Source organism: Psammomys obesus, unplaced genomic scaffold, assembly GCF_907164565.1.
Source record: "Psammomys obesus unplaced genomic scaffold, mPsaObe1.curated_primary_1811, whole genome shotgun sequence".
NCBI lineage: Eukaryota > Metazoa > Chordata > Mammalia > Rodentia > Muridae > Psammomys > Psammomys obesus.
The window spans coordinates 23,243,594-23,259,410 of NW_026596034.1; the positions used below are offsets into that span (position 1 = coordinate 23,243,594).

Here is a 15,817-nt window from a genome sequence, read left to right on the forward strand (position 1 = left end):
TTTTTTTTTTTTTTTTTTTTTTTTTTTTTTTTTTTTTTTTTTGAGGGTTTTGTTTTTTGTTTTTTTCAGGGCAGGATTTCTCTGTGTAGCCCCCAAAATTTTTTTTCTAATGAAATTAAAGTTCTTTGTTGAATGCCTGAATTTCCAGGAATGCTTGTGACTTCTGTTTGTGAGTTTCAAAGAACAATATTTCTGACAACTGACTTAGGGATTTGGGGTTTAGTGCAGTAGTAGAGTACTTATGTAGTACATACAAGGCCCAGGATTTAAAAACTAGTACCAGAAAACAACAAAATGATATATTACCAAAAATCACTGTCATCTAGCCTTCTTTTGGTGTGTGTGGGTGTGGGTGTGGTGTGTGTGTGTGTGTGTGTGTGTGTGTGTGTGTGTGTGTGTTTGTTTGTGTGTTTGTTTGTTTGTTTGTTTGTTTGAGATAGGGTCTCACTAATATACCTAGCTGGCCTAGAACTCACAGAGCTCCCTCTGTGTCTGGAGTATAAGTATTGAAATTGTGTGCCACCTTGCCCAGCTCACTCTACCTTTCTTGAAGGCAGATGTCTTACTTACGGAGTTGTCCCTTGTTTTCTCTTCCCAGCTTTATTGCACAGTACCTGCTTACAATTTCCCAGTGACGGCCCTGGCCATCGCCCCCAACACCAACAACCTTGTCATCGCTCATTCTGACCAGCAGGTAAGAGGTTTGGGTGCTTTCCATCTTTTGTCTGCTAGACAAAACCTGGAAGGCAGCATGATGGACAGTTTAAAGGAACCTTCCCTTGAAGATGTTAGAAGATATGTAGGCAGGTTTTTTTGAGCAAGTGAAGTTTCTGTGTGTGGCCTCGGCCCATCTCTGGCCAGCAGAATCCATTGTTTTGATGGACCACAGTTTACAATGCAGTTCTAGAGCCAGGAAGCACAAAGGGATAGAAGATTTTTGAAGCACTCTGCTAATTTAAACTAGGGATGACCTGGACCCAGGTATTAAACTTGATATGGGATGTAATAAATTCTGAAAGTGACCTAAAAATATATGGTTTACCTTCTCAGCCAGAGTAAAAGCTTAAGTCTACAGCTTTTTTTTTAAATGCTGAGTTGTGACGAGGTAATCTTTAAAATACTTGGGCTATAGAACACATTAGAAACTCATCAAAGCTTGTGTATCCTCATCTGTAAGATGGAGATAATAGCATCAGCTACACCTTACTGATTAGATTGCTAAGCAAATAATGCTTACTGTTTTGAACAGTTTTTACACTCTCATGCACACACACACTATCCAAAAAATGCTCTCATTTCCATGGGTTTCATCCTTGACCAAGACTATTGAAAGATGGAACCTTAAGTGCCTTTGTCATCATAGCTGGTGCCCTCTGAGTTTAATGGCCTATAATCCATCATATGAGTAACTGAGGAGGCTTACAAGGTTCAGGCCAGCCAGAGCTTCGTTGTAAGGCTCTCTCTCAAACAAACAAAGACTTCAGGATGACTTATGGTCTGTAATTTACCTTTTAAAACATTTTTTAAAGTGGTGATAAAATGTAACTCTGAATATTGCGCCATAAAGTTTGCTAGTGCTTGTGGTTAAGAAAGGGTGAAACCCAGAAGGGACAGGAGCCTCTGAACTTAGTGGGTATACATTTGCACTTACTTGGTGTTGTGTTCAGGTATTTGAGTTCAGCATCCCAGACAAGCAGTATACAGAGTGGAGCCGGACTGTCCAGAAGCAGGGATTTCACCAGCTGTGGCTCCAAAGGGATACTCCCATCACACACATCAGCTTTCATCCCAAGAGACCAATGCACATTCTCCTCCACGATGCCTACATGTTCTGCATCATTGACAAGTCCTTGGTGAGTTCTGACACGTCTTTACGTGGGATCTTTAGTTTTGCGTGAGTGCAAGCATGCATGTATGCAGTGGAGGCCAGAAGAGTTTCAGGTTCCCTGGAGCTGGAGGTTCAGGTGGCTCTGAGCGCCCTGGCATGGGCTTTTGGGAATAGAACCCAGATCGTGTACAAGAGTAGCAAACAATCTTAATTGCTGAGTCGTCTTTCTAGCACCCTGTTTTGTTTTGGGTTTTTTGAGACATGATGTTGCTTTGTAGCCTGACCAGCCTGAACTTAAATTTACAGCAATCCTCCTGCCTCTGCTTCCTGAGTGCTACTGAAGTTACGTGTGAGTCACCATGCCTACTCCTTACTTAATTTTACTTAATTTTTAAGTGGAAATAATGACTGATTAGATAAATGAAGGAGCTTCAGAATAAAAATTGTTCTTATGTTCTTTGGAGGATAGGTACTTTTGTTTGGCACAAGGCTAGCCTTTATGGACTTGTTTTTGCTGCTGTAATTATTTCTCTACTTGGCTATTCACGTAAACATAAGCAGGAAAGTGATTAAGTTGGGATTCAGAAGGTGACCCTCGTCAGGGAACACCTTTGAGTTGGCTGACTCACTTAACTTTCATTCTTGGATTACTGAGTTAAGCAGTTCCGTTAAAGGAGACACCTGCTGGTGTTTTGGGCACCCTGACCCTTAGCCAAAGACACTTCAAAAGTTGGTCTTTGTGTCTCAAAAGTCCAGCTGGGAGAGCTGCAGTGTCAGTGACTGCGGTTTAGGTAGGGACACCAGTTTCTTTAGTTTGAGATGCTAGCTGCTGTTCTGGTTTTTCCCAAATATGCATGTCTTTTCTGGGCAGGGGCTTTTTTCTCGGAGGCCTGTGGCCCACAGCCATGGCTGTACTGCACTTTGGGTTTCAGCTATGCCCAACACCAGCTGTTCCTGTGTGTCTGTGAAGGTAGAGTGGAACATGCGTGGGTGAGGCAGCAGATGGCTCTACAGGAGGTGTGTGCAGGGATGTGTCACTGAGGCTCGTCTCATGCGCCCTGTGTCCAGGGATGTGGGAAGCAGAGCTGCCTGACAAGTGCCTTCTGTGAGGTAGTGGTACAGGAAGAGCCCCTCCTACTCACTCACTCATCCCTCTGTAACTCAGCCCAGAAGGCTTTCTCCCAAGTGCTGGTGATAAGTCCCTCATGTCATTGTACAAAGTGAGCTAGTTCCCAAGGAAGTCAGAGATAAAATGAGTCATTTATCTGGCCATCTCTTGAAGTGTTGGTGACATCATTGGGGGAGGTTTATGTTATTTTTTTTCCCCGGGGGATAACCTTAGCCACTTGGCCAGTGGATTGGATATGGTTGGGGGGGGGGGGGGGTGTAGAAAGCACAGCCTCTGTGGGTTGAGATCCTGCACATGCCCATTTGTTCTTTCTGACAAAGTGTTACTGACAACACTGGCCTAGATCTTGCTTGTTTTTAATCTTGCCATAGAGTATGAAACTCTTTTTAGCTTCAGTCTGCCCATCATATCCCCTCTTGACTTTTTTACATGACTGTGTGACTATTGATACCTAATTGATAGGTATATAAATGAAATATTACTGAAAGTAAATCATTTTAGTGTGTGTGTGTGTGTGTGTGTGTGTGTGTGTGTGTGTGTGCCTTCATGAGTTTATATACACCATGTGAATGTAGTGCTCATGGAGGCCATAAGAGAATATTAGATTTCCTGGATTTACAGGCAGTTGTGAGCCACCTAATGTGGGTGCTGGGACCTGAACCTGGGTCCTCTGCAAGTGTATTAACTATTCCTAAGCACTGAGTCATCTTTCCAACACCCACATCTGTGTAAGACCATTCTTTGGGCTGAGGATGAAGCTTAGTTAGTAGGAATGGTTGACTACCGTGCATGAAACCCTGGGTTTGATTCCTAGCACATGTAAACCAGGTGTGGAAGAATACACTTTGGAAATAGAGATAGGATTGGAAGTTCAGAGTCATTCCTGCCTCCATCGTCAATTTGAGCTTAGTGTGGATAGTCTAAGAAACATCTCTCAAAAAAAGGTTTTCTGGGCATGCCTGGGGTGATGGCTCAATGGTTAAGGGCATATACAGAAAGTAATAATTTAAATTTGTTGTCTTTCTTTATACATAAGAATTTTCATTTATTAGACTAAAGTGGAAGGGCTAACGAGATCCACGGTTGAGAAACTCTGGTCTAAGACATGCATAGGTGTGCATGCCTGTAATTCTAGCATTCAGGAGGTGGGAGCAGAACTAGCAGGACAACTACAATGAGACTTTGTCTTAAAAACAAAACAAAAAAGAACTAGCTGCATGTGTGACGGCCAGGGAAAGCAACTTGGCTGTTTTTGTGGTTCTATAGATTAAACCCAGGGTCTTCCAAAAGCTGGGAATACGAGTTCAAATAGTGTATCTTGTTGGGCCTGGTGTTTCAGGCCTGTAATAGAGTCATACCGGAGACTGGGGCAGCAGCATCACAAACCCGAGGGCTGAGAGTGAATTCATGGCCAGCCTGGCCAACCTAGTGAGACTGTCACAGGGAGTACTAAACAGTAGCCAGGTGGTGCTGTCACATCCCCTTAATTGCAGTACTCAGGGGGCAGAAGCAGGTGGATCTCTTTAAGTTTGAAGCCAGTCTGGTTATATGGCCAGCCCCTCTAGTCATACAACTACAGAGTGAGTTCCAAGACTGCCAGTGATACATGGTGAGACCCTGCCTCAAAAAAAACGGGAGAGAAAAAAAGAAGTACTAAAACCTCAAAACTTGGGGCTGCTATTCCGAGTACTCTTATGTGTGTGATGAGACCCTTATACTGCTTTTATGTGTTCAGCCTGTTCTATGCCTTAGTAAATAACTAACATATCTTTGTCTTTTTAGCCACTTCCAAATGACAAAACTGTGCTCTATAATCCACTTCCTCCAAAAAATGAATCAGATGTCTTCCTGAGGCGCACGGCCCACGCATTTAAAATATCTAAAATATACAAGGTAAAAATTCTTGTTGTGTAGTTGCTTTCCTTTGACGTTATCAACTGTGATAACTAACAATTAGAAGACAAGTGTGTCTTCCTTTGGCATGTAGACTTGGAGATAAGTGACCTTGAAGGTGTCTGTAGCTAGGCTTCATTCTTGACTCAGCATGTTAGAGCAGACAAATCATACTTCCATGTGTGAGCAAAGTCCGTAGTGTGCAGTGACCTTGGTGCTCATGTGGGCTCTCTGTTAGAATGAAGACTTCTCGGGGGGACTTCTGGTGAGAGAATGTTTCAAAGATAACAGCGAATGTCTGTTGAGCTTATGGTGCTACAGCTGTCTGGCCCAACTCAGGTTCCCTGTCGTCAGAATCCTTACGCACAAAGTACACTGAAGTGCGGGCCTTTCCACTCATGTTGAGTCTAAGGAAGATTGTCAGGGATTTCTGTCCTTTGAGTCTGGCCAGAGCTGGTGGAGAATGACTCCTGGTGACTCTGTCCTCTCTCTGCAGCCCTTACTCTTTATGGAGCTTTTGGATGAAAGGACACTTGTGGCAGTAGAGCGCCCCCTGGACGACATCATTGCTCAGCTCCCACCACCCATCAAAAAGAAGAAATTCGGAACTTAAAACGAAAACGGCACCGTCGGTGTCTTTTCTTGAACTGTCTACCCTATTTTTGTTGTTTGTTTGTTTGTCTGTCTGGTTTTTTTTTTTTTCCCAAATCATGATAATAAAACAAAGTTATTCTTTAGGACTGGTCATTTTAAAAGTTATTTTCCAAAATAATGGGCAGGAATTTCCTTTAAAGTGGAATGGAAGGTCACTAAATCTCATTAGATCCATCAGGATGTCTCTGGGTACAAGCGCTCGCCCCTCAGTCCTCATAACTCCGCTTAATCCCCAGAGCCCATGGCTGAAGGAGAGCGGCGTCTCTGGAATGTTGTCCTCGACTTCCCGTGCGCACTATGCTTGAGCACACAGAAACTAATAGTGAACTAAACTCCAGGGCATTTGTAGCTGCAGTAACGCTCTGAACTAACTCTAAGCTCATACTTCTTGTTTTGAGTCTTGTCTGGTTTTGGACCATAGTCTCAGGAAAGAAGATAGTGCAGGCTCTCTGTTCTCTCGTCTGTGCTGCCATGTCAAAGAACTGCGGTGTCACTACTAGCCTGCAGTCTACACAAAGGCATAGGAGCCTCCCAGTGTCACCCTGGAGGGTGCCACTATTAGCCATAATCTACTTTATAGTTCAGGGAAGAATTTCAACTGCAGCATCATAAGGAAGTGTGCCATCCAGCGATTAGATGCCTTTGGCAGTTATTAAGAAGCTCGGGATACACAGGTAGACTGCATGTCTGGCGTGTACAAAGCCAGGTTCAGTCCCCAGTGCCACGGCAAGCAAAAAGCTGTCACCGGGCCTCGTCTGCCATGTGCCAGCTGCAGAAGGTAAGAAAGCGTTGGGCAGGGCTTTTGCTAGAGGGTAGGAAAGGGGTTAGGGACCTGAGAGGCAGCGTAGTGTGTATGTCACCCTTTCTGTTCTAGCTGCTTTGGCACTGTTATTCCCGGGGGTGTTCTCAGCTGACTAGTTTTGAGTGTGATCCTTGAGTTAGGAGGTGAAGAGCAGTAGTTAACCTGAGCCACGCAGATAGGTTTCCTTAGCATCTCACTGGTCATATTCTGTGGCATGCTGTGGAAAACCAGTGTGTGGAGCTGTGTGTGGCCAGGGGTGGAGGGCTGAGGATGTGGGTTCTGAGGGCATCATGTCAAGTGCTGGGGAAAAGCGTTTTGCTGAAAACGAACCTCACTAAAAAAAAAAAAAAAAAAAAGGGAGAATTGAAGGTAGATCTGTGGGGTACAGTTTAACAGAGGTTAGAAGAGAGTAATTACAGTGGGTTCAATGCAGCAAGATTAATAATAGTTGCCAGTTTCTGCTCTGCCTATTTAGCTCTGACAGTGGCAGTAGTTTAAGCACACTTGCAACTTGTGAGTCACCTGTGACCCACCACTCTTCCTTTTTGAGTGAGTTTCCTTCTGTTAAAGGGGGGAGGGGGAACATTTGCCCGGTGTTTATCAGACTAGTGAGCAAACTAATCCTGGTCTCCCTAGAAACATGTTTCTGAGTCCGCAAATGATGAGACTATGAATCCTGGCACTTGGGAGGCAGAGGTAAGAAGAGTGCAGGTTCATCCCAGGCTGCAGTGAGCTCCTATCTCACAAAGCAAAAGAGCCAACCAGTACCACCTTCCCCCCCCCCCCCGCAAAAAAAAATTGTGAACCAAAGTTCAAAGCCGGGTATGGTGATCCGTGTCTTTAATTTTAGTACTTAGGAGGCAGAGGCAGGCAGATCTCTGATTTTGAGGCCACCCTGGTCTACATAACAAGTTCTAGGACAGCCAGGACTACACAGGACTAGCCCGTCTTAAGCAAAACAGATAAAAGTTCAAGTTACTAGTCTGCATTGAAAACCTGAACAGAGTAAGTCTAGGACCCCGTAAGGACTAACCTTTCTTGGTTCTCACTGGCTGTACAGCTCTAAACTCAAGGAGTCCTGTTAAGTGAGGGTTGGTTTATGGCTTGACTGATTTAACCTTTCTTGTGCTGGGGACGGAAGCTGGAGCTGCCTCAGCTTTGAATGTGTGGTAAGTGCCCACCTGACCATGACTTGAAACCTCTTGGATTGTGAAGGAAGTTTCTGACAGAGAGGGCTCAGAGTGAAGCAATACTTCTGAAAGCGGCAAGCATTCCTTTGCAAGATTTCCAGCCAGTGATTTGGACTTCCATAAATGGCATGGGAAGTAAGAGCTTTAGGGCTTGAAACTCTTCCTAAGTAGAAAACTGGAGACAAACAAACGGAGCCCAAATGATTGGGGCAAGTCAGAAATTGGGGGAAGGGAAGATAAACCAGCGTTAAATAACCTTTTGGTGCATATTTCCCGCATTAGGAGGATCTGTGTGTGCAGTGGTTGGGGCAGTTTCCCCTTTGGCATCGTTTGGAGCTTGCTCCTTTTACTTGAGTTGTGCAGAGAAGTTCTGACCAGAAACTGGCCTAGACATGGTCTTTCTTGCCAACGTTATTCAAATGGCTTAATAACACATTTCTCCCATATGCTGGCAGGTAATCTGATCTCTTCACCATGGAAATAACAAAACTTAGACTAGGAAGTGCTAAAACCTTAGAATACTGAAGGTTAGAAACCATCCAGTTCTGGGGTTTTAGAAAGCTTATTTTTTAGCATCCAAATTGTTCAGAGGTGTGGTGGTGTGCCCGAAAGGCAGAAACAAGAAGATCAGGAGTTCAAGGCCAGCTTCTGCTACACTTGAGTTTGAGACCTGCCTGGCCACATATAAAACAAAACAACTCTGTTCAAGGACTGGGATTGTGACTGGGTAATAGAGTATTTTTTTGATATGCAGGAAGCCCTGGGTTCAATCCCTAGCACAAAAAAAAAAAAAAAAAAAAAAAAAAAAAAAAAACAAAAACAAAAAAAACCTCAAATGGAATCTTGTTTGTTTTGTTTGGGGGCACAAAGTTTCTCTGTTTAGACCTGGCTGCCCTGTAATTCATTATGTAGACCAGGCTGGCCTCGAACTCACATAGATCTGCCTGCTTCTGCCTCCCAGTGCTAGGACAGTGCCCAGCTTTTCAAATGGAATTTTATTCTAAACCACAGTATAGAGCTTTTCTGATTAGGGAATAAGAAGCAAGCAGGAGCCTTTGTCTGTGTAATGGAGAACAAAGAAAAATAAAGTGAGTATCACTCCCATTGTCACAGCGAATTCTTGAGAGTGGAAGGCGGCACTCCTAGGGTGTTCTCTACTCTGTCTCTTAGTTGTAGGGTCAGTATGATGACTAGCAGGCAGAGTACTCAGGATTTTTGTGGGCTGCAGGAAGGGTTTTCAAGCACTGTTGCTCTGGCTGAGCATTAATCTCTCAATACTGAGTTACATGGCAGGCTTTTGATATCGTCTAGACTACTGTAAAGGGGCTGGTAGTGCATTGTCTCCTATTGCTCACGTTGGAGAGGCTGGGGTAATTCCTGGGTGTGCAGATTCTCTTGACAAAAGTTCAGGGTCATGTCAGCATTGTGGCAAGTTCAAGGCCAGCCAGGGCTATTGAGAACCCTGTTTTGAAAGGTTGGCAAAATGGCTCAGTGGGTAAAGGTGCTGGTTGACAAGCTTAATAACATGAGTCCAATCCTGAGTACACACACGTGGTGGAAAGAGAGGACCAGCTCGCATGAGGTGTCCTCTGACTTCCACAGTTGTGCTGTGCTACGCACATGACCCCCAAAGAAAGAAAGGAAAAAAAGTCAGGAGAGTGGCTTACACATGTGATACTCAGCGCCCAGAAAATAAAGGCAAGAATCACCCCAAGTTCAAGGCCAGGAGGGGCTACATAGTGAGTGCCAAATACATAGCTAGACTCTGGGGGCGGTTTGGGGTTTTGGTTTATTGTTGAGAGATAGGAACTCACTATGTAGACCAGACTGGCCTCAAACTGACAGGCCATCAAGATTGGTCAAGAGGTAAAATAAAGCATCCATGTTGATTCAGGGGCTCCTGGGGGGAGTGGGGGCTCAGGAAGCCTATAGGCTGCAGAGTTGTGAGGCATTGAAAACTGTTAGAACTGAGGAGGGGAAAGTGGACATTTATTTTTAGATCTTATTTGAATTTCATGGCAAATTATGTAATTTTCATAATTGTCAATAAAAAGCACTGGTGATTTTCCATAACTAAGTGGATTCAAGGAAACTCAATTGCTTACCATGTCCTTGCTAATACTTTCCTATAAAGAAAGTCACACAGTTACAAAACTGTCCCCAGCTGCTTCCCATTAGGAATGTGGTTAGCAGATGTGGGGTTTCAAAGTCCTAATGCAAGAGATAGTTAATCCATTTTTGTGGGTTTCGGATGGGTAGTGATTTATCTTGGTGGGATGAATTTAAAAAAAAAGAAAAAGTGCCCACATCAACTTAAATGTATCTTTCCTTCTCTTAGTATCTGTTTGTATTGGAGAAGAAATACATTGTAGAATATTTCTAGCAAAGGGCAAAGTAAAACTACCTTAAAAGGGATGACTTCTGAGGAAGAGTTAAACGCGAATCCTGAGCCGATAATTTTACAAGTTCATTTCTCCCTTGGCCTCTTCCTCAGTTACTTTTGTGCAGCTTTTGCTTCTGTTCCTCCGGAATTAGGGAAGTGACCTTCAGGCTTGCTGAAAAAGCTGCGATTTAGCCTGGGGCCCTCCTTCCTGATGAAATTGTGCAATGCTCAAGCCTTGGAAGCAGCAGCCCTGGATTCACTAATTCTTTTCTTTGACGGCTCTTGGCAGTGTCTGTTTCTTTCCAGCCGAAGTGTACCTTTCATACAGATCTGTTTTTCACCAGAATTAATTTGGCCATTTGTCCTTTATGCCCAGAATCAAACCATGGTGTGGCAGGCGCATTCCTAAAGAAAATGGGGACTAGAGCTAGGCGTGGTGGCAGACACGTGTAATCCCAGCGCTCTGGAGGCAGGGGCAGGCAGATCTCTGTGTGTTCGAGGCCAGCTTGGTGTACAAGGCTACACAGAGAAACCCTGTCTCAGAAAAAAAAAAAAGGGGGGGGGAACCTCTCAGCTAGAGAGTTTCAACCACAGATTTCAGTGTTTGCCACTGCTGAAGGCCAACAGGTAATAATAACAACAGCTGACTCTTTTTTAAAAAATAACTTATGTTTTATGAGCATTGGTGTTCAGCCTGCGTGTATGCCAGTGTGAGGGTGTCAGATCTTGGAGTTACAGATAGTTGTGAGCTGTCATGTGGGTGCTGGGAATTGAACCTGGGTCCCTCTGGAAAAACAGTCAGTGCTCTTAACTACTGAGCCATCTCTCAAGCCCCCGCCTGTTAGTTTTTAAAGTTGTTCTATATTTCGCATTCACATCCACCACTCAACCCTCACAGCACCTAACAAAGGCAGAAGCTATCTGATATTTTTGTTAAAGATACTAAGATTTCTAACCTCAGCCCCATTTGACCACTATAGAGTTAGTAAGTGGCCAAACTGGGCTTTGGTTTTTGTTTGTTTTTCCAGACCAAGTCTCACTGTGTAGTCCTGGCTGGCCAGAGACTTGTAAACTAAACTGGCCTTGAACTCACAGAGATCTGTGCATTTTTGCGTCTGAGTGCTGGCTGAGCCTAGAGGAGTATGTCATCACATGGTATGTCCAAACAAGCATTTGAACCTCAAGTTCTTAACTATCAAGCTCTGCTTTACATTGAGAGAGAAGAGAGTACCTACATAGCTATTAGATTTTGAAGGTGTTATGTTGTGCAGGCAATTCAGCTGTCCTGCCCTTAGGGACCTTTAGGGTCCTGAAGACATCCTCTGTCAGTACCTGTGTCCTATGACATCATCTAGGCCAGGTATTTAGGTATAACCCATCTGCCACTCCCTCTCTCTCTGGCTCTCTCTCCTCTCTGCTCTCTCCCTTCTCTCTGTCAGGGCGTTTCCCTGCCCCCACCTTGTCTATCTGTCTCTCTCTTTCCCTCTCTCCATCCCTATCCAATATATATCTTTCCTATCAAATATGTTATATGCGTGGCATAGTTTTAAATAAATCCCAACAGAAGGAGCATAGAATCAGCGCCTGACTCAGAATTTGAGGATGAAATTACAGAACTTAAGGAGCTACTGACACCCCCTCATCTTGAGATAGTAATGAGCTTTACCTATTCTGACAACTAGTGAGACAACAGTTGATAGAGGAGAAGAGCTGTTGACAGGTGACAGGAATGAAAGGTTATAGGAATTACCTCAGCCATTTCATTTCCTCTTTTAGAGGCGGGTAAAATAATATGCTTGCTACAAGAATTCTCCAAGTTTGTCTCCCTGTCCTTAGGATCCCATGGAAACAGATGTGTACCCTATTTCAATTCCATTATCCACAGTAAGTAGATTTGAACAACTACTTGAGATTTCCTAGATGGTAATCTTTTGGTTTTGTTTTCTCTGTGTAGCCTTGGCTGTCCTGGACTTGCTTTGTAGACCAGGCTGGCTTTGAACTTAGGCTGGCCTTGAAATCACATCGATCTGCCTGCCTCTGCCTCTGCCTCCCAGAGTGCTGAGATCAAAGGCATGTGCCACCACGCCCCAACTCCAAGATGGTAATTTTTACCCTGCAGGGAAGCATTAACTTTCCTAGGGATTATTTGAGAAAACGGCAGCACGGGAAGCACGGATGCCGGCCAGCCACATGTTTAATGAGTTTGCTCTCTTCGAGGCAGTCTTTTTCAAGTAGTGGGGAGCAAAAATAATTGGTAGGTGGTCTTTGCCTTCCTGGAATATATAACTTAGTTGGACATTTCCAGCCTAGGCATAGAATTACATTGTTCAAAGGAAAAGTCCCAAAGAATTAAAGAGTCACCAGAAGCTGGAATGAGTCTTGTCGGGTGGGGAAGTGGTGAAAGAACGTGGAAATGCAGCTGTGAGGATGGACTTTTTATATTGGAAGCAGGAAGATCATTTCAAGGTCATTCTTGGCTACACAGCAAATTTTCGGCTGGCCTGGGTTACATTGTGTGGGGAATGGGGAATAAAGGCTGGGGAGTTGGCCCAGTGGTGAAAGTCCTTGCTGCATAACTGTGAGAACCTGAGTTTGAATCTCCAGAACTGAGACACGAGCTGAGCATGGTAGCTCATATCTGTAATCCCAGGGCTCCTACAGCAAGGTGGGGGGTACAAAGAACCCCTGGAAGGTCATGGGCCAGCTAATCTGCTGCACACAGCAGCAAAGAAACCTCTCCAAACCGTGGAGGAAAGAGGGGCTGGCCCCTGAGCTTGTTCTGCCTTATGTGAGCACGGCTTCTGTGTGCCTGATACACACATGCTCGCACACACACACACACACACACACACACACACACACACACACACAGGTCAATAGTGGCAAAAGAGTTGAGGGTTCAATGCTAACCAGGCTTACGAAATGTGGTCTAGGCCAAAGACACTGCTTCAAAATAAATTCTTAAATAGTCCCAAGTAATCTCTATTACCTTCCCTGTGGGTTTAAATATTTTGCTTAAATATTTTCTTATATAACTTGCTATCTTACATAAGTGTCCTCACCATTAAATTTGTGACTTCCTCCAACTCTAATGACAAAAAGTCCTTCATACTCTTGGAAAGAATTCCCAGCACTTCCCTTTTGCTAATAAAGGTGTCCTCTTTAGCCCAACCCCCTGATGGCACATATGCAAGTGTTAAAATTAGTGCTCAGACAGGGAGGAATCAGCTGCCGAATGCTCTCTAACAAGCAGAAATTTCACATAACTCAGGCCTCTGGGGGCTCTGGCTCAGCTGGAGAAAAGCCAGAAATGCCTGTGACTGCAGGTGCACTTGGACACACTGGGACCTGCAGAAACAACGAGCCAGCTTTACTGCAGTTGATTTAGGAGAAGGCTAGAGGGCTGAGTTTTCACTGACATCTGCAGCCTGGAAAACCGTGCCCCACTCGTTGCAAAGATCTGTTGTAATGATCTTTTTCTTTTGGTGAAAAGATGCATTTCTCATTTTTAATTCTTTACTCATTCAGGCTTAACCCCTGTTCAAAGGACTCATTGGAAGTTTCTGTCTGCACATGAATGCACTTTGATAGAGTGGAGCGTGGCTACAGCTTAGGCTCTTCCTCGTGTATTTCCAGAGTAATCCTGTGAACTTCCCCTTTTCCAGGAATTGAAGCACATTCCCTGTTTGTTCCCTGTCTCTGCCCAAATGAGAGCATGGGAATTTTACTTCAACTGCTAAAAAAAGTTAGAGGACATCGTGGTCCTAATGAGTTTGCTGAGAACTTACCTTCTTAGTAGTGTGGTTTCTGGATTTGATTTGATTTGATTTGATTTGATATTTAAAGACAGGGTATTACTGTGCACTGTGCGGCCTGGAAATCACTTATGGAAATACAACTCCTGTCTTAGCATCCTGGGATTTCAGGTGTGAACCACAATTCCTGGGCAAGACCCTTCCTTTTTTGAGGTGTGAGGTGGCTAGAAAACAGCATTAAACCAGGAAGCTGGAAAAACAAATTTGTCTTGTTTTCTTATTGTGGATGTTAAGTCAGCGTCTTTAAGCTAGAATCTTTACTATTTATCCTTAGTCTCCTCAGTTCCTCTACCCCACGAGGCTGGAAGAAACCAACAGTGGATAATAGTGTCCCAGGCAAGAAGGTAGATGCTCACAGTTGTATAGTTATTATGCTGAGGGTCAGAACACCTGATTCACAGCCACAGTCCTAAGCCTATCTCTCCAAGGCTGCTCACCTGTGCCACATACCTTAGCTGAAGGTTAGATCCAGTCTCTAAAATGAGTCTCTGATTCCAGGTTCAGCATCCTGAGGGAGAATCTCCAGATGTGCAGAGCAAAGCATTGTCTGCCTGTCTATTGTCCAGTGGGTGTCATGGGGTTCTAGGACTGTGTCTGGTTATCTTGAGTGATGTCACTGAGTTCTGGTTATCAGGTACAGCCTTGGGTGTAGTGGGGATCCTGACTGAGCTATTTTTACATGTCTAAGAGGCATTTTTTTAAAAACTATGCTCACTACTTTGGTTATTAGCTCTACAATTAGGCAAAATCACGGGCTTTTTAGATAACAAGTTTTTATACAGTTTCTGGGATGTTCATCTACATATGAAGGAATCCAGACTAAGATGGGAAACCTACAAATTCAAGACCAAACTCCAGTATTTGGTTATATAAAGCATCTTGTGCACACACTACCCATTTCCATAACCCTGTGTTTTGTTCACATTGGAATTCCAGCAACTTCCTAAGTAAGGATCACAGATGGTTAGGGGTTTTGTTGTTGTTGTTTTGTTTTGTTTTTGTGTTCACTTGATTGGGCTGAGAGGCCTGGATAGACAGATGTAAACCGTTTCTGGGTGTGTCCGTGTTTCTGGAAGAAATTTGCACGGTGACTAGAGTAAAGAAAACTGTCCTCACCAGTGTGAACAGGCATCATCCAGTCAGGTGGGGACTGCAAGGGAACAGTGAGACACGGGGTTTGTTCACTCTGTGTGAAAACTGGGACACCTCTCTTCTGCCACACGTCAGTGCTCCTGGTTTTCCATGGGCTGGGCCAGCTTTTCCGTAGTAGCTTTCCACCCTCATTCCCTCCTCAGGCCTCCAGCCCTGACACCTTCAAGACTTATACCATTGGCTCCTCTGGGATCCAGAGCATACCAAGCAACTTTCCTGGGGCTGCAGATGGCAGATTATGGAATTCAGTCCCATGATCTTGTGGCTAATCTCGCACAATCTTCGTTAACTATGTACCCATTGGTCTGTTTCTCTGGGGAAAAAAACATCACCATGCTGCAAGTATCTTTGACCCTGCACACTGTGGCTTCCCAGTGCTTAAGAAGACATGGTCCCCTCTAATTACAGGCAAGTAAACAGGTGATTTAAAGAAACACTGACAAAACCTTTGGATTCATGCCTTTGGACGCGTTTTCACGTACGCTGTGTCCTCTGCTATTCTTTCTCTCCGCTGTCATCTTTGACTCACCCCCAAGACTAACCAAATGTTCTTTTTTATCCTGTCCTCGGGACCTTTGTACAGTCTTTTAACCACAGAGAATCACACCTAGTGGTTGCCTCCGTTTTTCTTCCCCTCTAGACCACAAGCTCTCTCGGGTTGTAGTGCATTTTATCCAGCTTGTCTCCAGGGCCTTAAAAGGAGCCCCCGGCACACCTCTGTGCGCTTAGCGCTTTTGCAATGAACCAATCAATGCAAGAATGAATGCGCCGCCCGGCCCTGCAGGAACGCAAAGTGCCTCTCCCTGCTGACTTTGCTCTCCCTGCCGGGGCAGCTCCCGTAGAAGAGGTCAGGAGTTCGAGGAGGTCACGGGGAACCCACGCGAAGGACCGTGAGGAACCGTGCTGCGCGAGCCGCCGCCCCCCTACCGAGAGCTTCGGCGAACCAGGACAACTTCAACTCCCGGAAGCGG

General features: G+C 44.6%; 1 protein-coding gene across 3 annotated transcripts in view; it reads left to right on the plus strand.

Moving 5' to 3' along the window:
* Nucleotides 1–5,587, plus strand: part of Utp4 (UTP4 small subunit processome component) — a 26,756-nt gene extending 21,169 nt beyond the window's left edge. For all 3 annotated transcript variants that reach the window (XM_055621509.1, XM_055621510.1, XM_055621508.1), the window contains exons 14-17: nucleotides 599–694; nucleotides 1,668–1,853; nucleotides 4,740–4,850; nucleotides 5,347–5,587. In XM_055621509.1, the coding sequence (XP_055477484.1) occupies nucleotides 599–694; nucleotides 1,668–1,853; nucleotides 4,740–4,850; nucleotides 5,347–5,463 (510 nt within the window). In that variant the 3' untranslated portion in view covers nucleotides 5,464–5,587. The remainder of the gene's footprint in view (nucleotides 1–598; nucleotides 695–1,667; nucleotides 1,854–4,739; nucleotides 4,851–5,346) is intronic.
* The last annotated feature ends 10,230 nt before the right edge of the window (nucleotides 5,588–15,817 follow it).